Below are 7,772 nucleotides of genomic sequence, written 5' to 3' on the forward strand. Positions count from 1 at the left end.
GGCATCCACGTGGGTAGCCGCACTTGATGAAACACGGAAGACAGAAATGTTCTGGAAGGAGGTCAGGGAATTATGAGACAGAGAGTTAAAGAATGGCCTTCTACTGAATAGCAATACTTGTTCTGTAGTTCCATGATTGGGCCCTGCAACCAAATTCATCATCATATTCCTTTCATCTTATCTCACATGGGGTGCTAGGGTTAGAGACCTGAATGTCTGTCAGATGTCAGATCACCTGCAGATGGCGCTGTTCCGAGGTGTTTCTCTTTAGTTTACCTGTACAGCGGCTCTACACCATTTTTACACCACACGAGACAGGGCTGTTTCACAATTTGCAGTGATCACACGTGACCGGAGACTTAGGGGTCTATTTACTAAGCCTTGGATGGAGATAAAGTGGGTGGAGATAAAGTAGCAGCCAATCGGCTCCTAACTGCCGTGTCACAGGCTGTGTTTGAAAGATGACAGTTAGGAGCTGATTGGCTGGTACTTTATCTCCAGCGACTTTATCTCCATCCAAAGCTTAGTAAATAGACCCCTTAGATCTCGAGAATCCTCCTCTGTGGCTCTCGCTGTCTTCCCTACCCAAGTCTCGGTTATCCCCAGGTTCACTCTCAGCACCTTACCCTTAAATTTGCCAAGAGCGATCCCAACACTGGATTAACCTGGATAGGTTATCTGTCCAGTTTACCCCTTTACCATCATTTTTACTCCTGAGTACACAACATCATCTAGGCAGTTATCTTTCCAGATAGAACAAGTTTTATTGAATAATAAAAGTCTCCAACTGGGTAGAATTTTTCTTTTTAAAAAAACATATCAATCCGTATATTGCTTAGTGTAAATGGATATATCAGCGCAGCACAGAATCTAGCAATCAAGCCCTGGGGTGATAGTTTATGGCAATAGTTTGGTGTCCATCTCCTTCTGCTATCAGCTTCATGCCACTCTGCTTTTGGTAGGCAAACACCACCAGAAGACTAAAGGTGGCCACACATGGCACGATATTTGAAATGATGTGGGCATCTCCGAACCACTCGGACCGTCACATCGTTTAAAAAGTGCCGTGTGTGGGCATGATAACGACGTTGATGCGTGCACCAGTGGGTCGTTCGTCGCCTCCTGAGATCCCTTCAACATGCAGAAGGATCTGAGGAGGTGGCGAATGATGCCATGCTGCCGAACGTAGCATGGACATGTCCCTCCCCCGGCCCGCCGTTGCTCATCATTGCCGGCTTCGGCATGTGTGTGTGCACTCGCTGATGTCGGCCTTCTGTAGGGTCCCATCGCCATGTACACATCGCTCCATATGTGGGGGCCTTAAGGGGGGAATATGTATCAAACCTTCTAAAGAGTAGAGGAGTGGAGAAGTTTTCAATAGCAACCAATGTAGTTAACATTTATCAAGTACATTCTATAAAAGGATAGGTAGAAGCAGGTTGATTGATTGCTATGGCAAAATTGTCTCTTTGGGTGGGATTTACTAACCATTTGCAGTACATCCCCCCACACATCGCAATTAAACTAATTGCATATGTAGCCTACGAACATGTGCAATTAGTATTAAAACCCGGGCACCAGCTGCACCCCACCATCTATTGCTGGGGCTCAGCCAGTGCAGCCTGGAGGCCGAGAGCGAAGGGACAGGCCTGTGTGTGTATGTCTCTGGTGGTCTATCGGAAGGAGGATGCCGGGGCCCGTTACGCTGCTGCAGAGCCCGGCGCTGAGGTGGGGGTGAGTGGACAATGATCATCGCATCACAGGGAGGGATATCCGCTGCACACCACAACCAGATCCCTGCACCGAGCTATGGAGGGGGGTGCCCCCACACAAGGGGACAAGGCAGCAACGAGGGTGGGGTGGTGGTGGTGGTGGGGGAATTGTGGTGCTGGGAGCGAGAATGTGGAAAGAAGCCCATAGGCTTCCATATGGATATGACAGCAAGAGATGGCCTTACCCTCCACACCGAAGTCCCAACATGCAGGACTTAGTACACATGGAAATGCAATAAGATCCCTGAAAATGGGGTTTAGACCACATTTTTCCTTGAGTACATCCTGTCCATTGTCTACTTCTCCACTGTTTAGAAGGTTGCAGTTGCGTTGGCTCCTGACTAGTCCAACGGGAACTGTAACTCAGAGTTAGCACTGTCATGTACATGCGTGTCTTCAGGGCTCCAGGCTGATGCTTTATGGGTACCACTGGTTTTATCATAAAATGGTTTCTGGGAACTGGGATGAGATTAATTGTGATAACTGCCCTAACTGGTAACCTTCATCTCAACGGCTTGTCAATGATATGGTCCCATTTACTAGGTCAAACATGAGCCACAAGTGTCCTTTTGTGAATATTAGAGAACCAGACTGTCAGGCACTCCCATGGTGACCGACCACTGAATGAGGTGGCCCAGTGACTATGGTGACAGAGGTCAGTTCCCATTGAAAAAAAAGTCAGTGAGAGTTTAGTAGATCACCGGAAGTGCCAAAGTGGCAATAGCTCTGTACTAGTAACTTTACCAGTTATACATGAACATGGTAATGATGCACAATATCACCGCATGACAACAATCAAAAGGAAGAACCACCAGGATTCTTTACAATAAGAGTGGGTCCCAGGTGGGCTTAATATTTAATACTGCCCTGTTCCCTATTTTCAATGGAATGGAAGGACCAATGGGTCAAATATCATAATAAGGAGGACTTAATGTACTGATATATTCACTTGTCCTATAGAGTCTCACCCTTAAAATAACAACAATCATGCACATTGGATGTACAAAAGGACCACAGATGTGTTAAATGGAAATTTGTTCATGGGTATTGTCCCAATTAAGTGCGATATATATATATATATATATATATATATATATAAAATCCCACATATATCGGCACTCAATAAATCACAGACAAATACCTAGGGGCTGCAGTCCATTCACATATGCAGTGAACATATAAATCCCAAAGATAAAGGACGGCACTCACAGGATTTTGCAAAACGTGTATTCTCCAATAAGAAATTTTCTTTAAGATTCCATCAACGTTTCGGTGTTAATACACCGTCATCAGGATGCATATAAACAAAAGAAGTGACAAACATAACAACAATGTGACTTACCCAGCTTATAAAGGCACCAAGCACCAAATGACCCCACCGTGTGTGTGCGCCGGGACGGCAGCCGGCGAGGCGCGATGCACCCCTGTGACGTCACCAACCGGCGCACCACCGTGACGTCGCGCCGTTGCTAAGGCAACAAGATGTGGCTCCGTCAGTTGCCAGGACGCAACACGCGTCACTGCCCTTCCGAACCCGGTTATGCTGCCCCAGCTACTCCATCCCCAGCGCCCACAGGAGAACTGTATTTAAAAACACCAAAGTGAACAGCACAGACAAGGGGTTAAAAACACACTGTAAAACAGTGTGTAGGTTGGACTGTAGAGCCCAGAACAAGAATACAAGAGACCATAACACAACCAGTCAGTATTACATCCAACTAGCAGGCTGTGCTATGGGATCAAATGTCTCTCCGACATACGCAAATATTTTTATGTTTATGCAAGAGAAAGATCTGTTCTTCAATAATCCAGCTTTTATGCAGCATGTGAAGTTACTTCTACGGTACATTGATGACTTGGTCAACTTTTGGTCCGGTACACAGGAGCAGTTTTGTATGTACATTGATAAAATCAATATGCAATCAGGTCCCACCAAATTCACGTACAAAACCAGTTTCACTGAAATTGAATATCTGGATGTACAACTTACCAACAATAATGGACGTTTGGTGTCCTCTGTCTATTCAAAAACAACATACAGAAATACTTTATTAAGGTTCTCAAGTCACCACTCTATTGCACTCAAGTCTGGTTTACCATATTCTCAGATGCTTCGGGTAGCCAGAATTAACAACAACAGAGATCTGTTGGAGGCTCAACTTGAGGAAATGGTCTTGAAGTTCCTAAACCGTGGATATCCTGAGAAGTTATTAATACAACAAAAAAGTAAGGTTCTTGCCATTCCACGTGAAACCCAGCTTGCCAACAAGAGGTGTAAAAATAAAGGCTCAGATAAAATCTTGTGGGCCTCGGCCTATACCACTAGCAGCAATATTACACAACGAGCTACTAAGGCTCTGTGGCCAATTGTGAGCACCGACACTGATTTGCGCGGTTTCAAGTCAGTGGTACCCATGGCATGCCATCAGAGGGGGAGAAACATCTGAGATATTGTGGTACGGACTGATATCACTGACTTTAGACGGGGTCTGGGACTGAGGGTCGACAGCACAAAGGTCGACGCCAATTGGTCAACATACCTTAGGTCGACGTGGACAAAAGGTCGACAGGAACAAGGTCGACATGGAAAAAGGTCGACATGAGTTTTTTATGTTTTTTTGGTGTCGTTTTCTTTGTAGAGTGACTGGGAACCCCAATTAGTGCACCGCGTCCCCTCTCATGGCTCGCTTCGCTCGCCATGCTTCGGGCATGGTGCCTTCGCTTCGCTCGGCACACTTTACCGTTCCAATCGTAGTCCACGTGGATCGTTAAGTATGAAAAGGTTCAAAAAAAGAAAAAAATTGTGAAAAACTCATGTCGACCTTTTTCCATGTCGACCTTGTTCCTGACAACCTTTTGTCCACGCCGACATTTTGCCCATGTCGACCTAAGGTGTGTCGACCAATTGGCGTCGACCTAAGGTGTGTCGACCTTTGTGCTGTCGACCTGGAGTCCGGATATCCTTTAGACGCACAACCCCCCGTTTTCTTACTACTCGCAAGGCTGGATGTTATAAGTGTATACATTGTGCTACTTGCAACCACCTTGACACTGGGACGGCATTTAGACATCCACATAGCGGGAAGTACATTCACATTAAACATGCAGTAACCTATTCAACTACGCATGTGGTGTATTTCATCAGATGTCCTTGCAGTTATTACTATGTGGGAAAAACGATCCGTCCCTTTAAGGAACGTGCAAATCAACACAGATCAGCAATTCGAGCTGCACTTGCGCCGGGCAAAAGTGAACAACCTGTGGCACAACACTTTGGTGATAGGAAACACAGCCTAGCCAGTTTGAGATACATGATCATCGATCACCTACCAGAATTGAGACGTGGGGGTGACAGGAATCAGAAATTATTAATTATGGAAGCAAGATGGATCATCCGTTTGGACACTGTGGCTCCGAAGGGCCTTAATGAGAAGATCTGCTGGAATAGTTTATCTTAACCGGTTTATGTTTACTATGTTATTTTTTAAGAATTTTGCTCATATATTATTTATACTTGGATTACTGGTTGTCTTATGGTCTCTTGTATTCTTGTTCTGGGCTCTACAGTCCAACCTGCACACTGTTTTACACTGTGTTTTTAACCCCTTGTCTGTGCTGTTCACTTTGGTGTTTTTAAATACAGTTCTCCTGTGGGCGCTGGGGATGGAGTAGCTGGGGCAGCATAACCGGGTTCGAAAGGGCAGTGACGCGTGTTGCGTCCTGGCAACTGACGGAGCCGTGTCTTATTGCCTTAGCAACGGCGCAACGTCACGGTGGTGCACCGGTTGGTGATGTCACAGGGGTGCGTCACGCCTCGCCGGCTGCCGTCCTGGCGCGCACATACGGTGGGGTCGTTTGGTGCTTGGTGCTTTTATAAGCTGGGTAAGTCACACTGTGTGTTATGTTTGTCACTTCGTTTGTTTATATGCACCCTGATGACGGTGTATTAACACCGAAACGTTGATGGAATCTTAAAGAAAATTTCTTATTGGAGAATACACGTTTTGCAAAATCCTGTGAGTGTCGTCCTTTATCTTTGGAATTTATATGTATATATATATATATATATATATATATATATAATGGGGATTATTCAGGTTGTTTAGCAACCAAAAAAGTTAGCAACTTGGCAAAACCATGCTGCACTGCAGGTGGGGCAGATATAACATGTGCAGAGAGAGTTAGATTTGGTGGGTTATAGTGTTTCTGTACAGGGTAAATACTGGCTGCTTAATTTCTACACTGCAATTTAAGTTTCTGTTTAAACACCCCCCACCCAAATCTAACTCTCTCTGCACATGTTACATCTGCCTCACCTGCAGTGCAACAAAGTTGCTAACTTTTTTCGCTTGTTAACCAACCTGAACAGGGCCCTGTATACAGATATACTGCTCTCCGATACCATCATGCATTCACAATATAGTTGTGTTGAGAAACAGGAGGGTGCACTTGCGTAGAGACATCTGACGGAGAGACATTAATTCCCTCCCTTGATCCCCATTGCCTTCTTTAATGCCTGTTTTACGTTCCTGTTTCTCAGGCTGTAAATGATGGGATTCAACATGGGGGTCATGATAGTGTACAGTACAGCCACCACTTTGACGTCTTTGTCCATGGCATAGGTGGAGGATGGCCATATGTAGCTGAAGATCCCACTGCCATAATACAGGGCCACCACCGTAAAATGAGAGGCACAAGTAGAGAAGGTCTTATAGCGCCCTCGGCTGGAGCTAATCTTTGTTACTGCAGCGATTATCCGACCATAGGTTACCAGAATAAAAGTCAGTGGCACCATCCCAGCAACAATTACCACTACCAAAAACACGGCCTCCCCAACCCGTGTGTCCGAACAAGACAACTTAAAGAGAGGGGTGACATCGCAGAAGAAATGCTCTACTATGTTGGGTCCACAGAAATCAAGGTGGGAGATGGAAAATGCTTGGACAACTGAGTTCACTAGACCACAAGCCCAGCAAGCTATGACCATCCTGAACCTGACCTCTCTACTCATAATAAGCGTGTAGTTGAGTGGGAAGCAGATAGCCACGTATCTATCATAGGCCATCACTGCCAGAAGGTAGCACTCGGCCACCACAAAGAACTGGAAAAACGAAAGTTGGGTGACACATTCAGAGTAGAGGATGGACTTCTGTGCAGTAAGCAGGATGAAGAGGAGCTTGGGGACAGTTACAGAAGAAAAAATGATATCTATGATGGAAAGGTTGGCCAAGAAGAAGTACATTGGTGTGTGCAGTCGCTGGTCCGAGGAAATCACAGTTAGAATCACTATGTTACCAAATACAGTGGTCAGGTAGATGCTAAGGAAGATGAGGAAGAGGAGAAGCTGAGGTTCTTCCGATTCAGATAATCCAACAACCAGGAATACAGACACAGAGGACTTGTTTCCGTGGACAACTATTGCCATTGTATCACTGTTGGTCTGAAAGATGGAAAGAAGTGTTATAGGAATATTATGCCTTTTTAAAAAATGTATTACAGGGCAAATAATAAGTTTAGTGCTCTCTATGCATTTTAATTTTTAGCCTGAGAGAGGCTCCTTATTTTTGTTTCTTCAATGTATTTAGAATGTATGTATTTATTTTATACAACACAAACGTATTCAGTGACCCTTATTACCAAAGTGGCAAAGAGGACATTAAGTGACTAGTACAATAAAGTCACAATAGGGGTTATTAATGACCAATGTAATATAATAACAGAGAGCACAGATTAATGCTTAATTCTAAAATATTGGCGTCACAACCGGAACCTCTGTAAATCTGGGCTCAATACAAATGCTATGCAATATGTACATATATAGGAAAACAGGTGAAACGAACGTCAGGTGGATCCAATGATGGCCCTCATTCCGAGTTGTTCGCTCGCAAGCTGCTTTTAGCAGCTTTGCACACGCTAAGCCGCCGCCTACTGGGAGTGAATCTTAGCTTATCAAAATTGCTAACGAAAGATTAGCAAAATTGCGAATAGACACTTCTTAGC

At 44.8% G+C, this 7,772-nt stretch overlaps 1 protein-coding gene across 1 annotated transcript; it reads right to left on the bottom strand.

The window, feature by feature from the left end:
- Positions 1-6,249: 6,249 nt before the first annotated feature.
- Positions 6,250-7,182, bottom strand: LOC134949704 (olfactory receptor 5A2-like). Its single transcript, XM_063938461.1, has one exon. It carries the CDS (start codon positions 7,012-7,014, stop codon positions 6,250-6,252), a length of 765 nt encoding a protein of 254 aa, XP_063794531.1. The 5' UTR covers positions 7,015-7,182.
- Positions 7,183-7,772: the final 590 nt, after the last annotated feature.

The sequence above is a fragment of the Pseudophryne corroboree genome, chromosome 8 (assembly GCF_028390025.1).
Source record: "Pseudophryne corroboree isolate aPseCor3 chromosome 8, aPseCor3.hap2, whole genome shotgun sequence".
Classification (NCBI taxonomy): Eukaryota; Metazoa; Chordata; class Amphibia; order Anura; family Myobatrachidae; genus Pseudophryne; species Pseudophryne corroboree.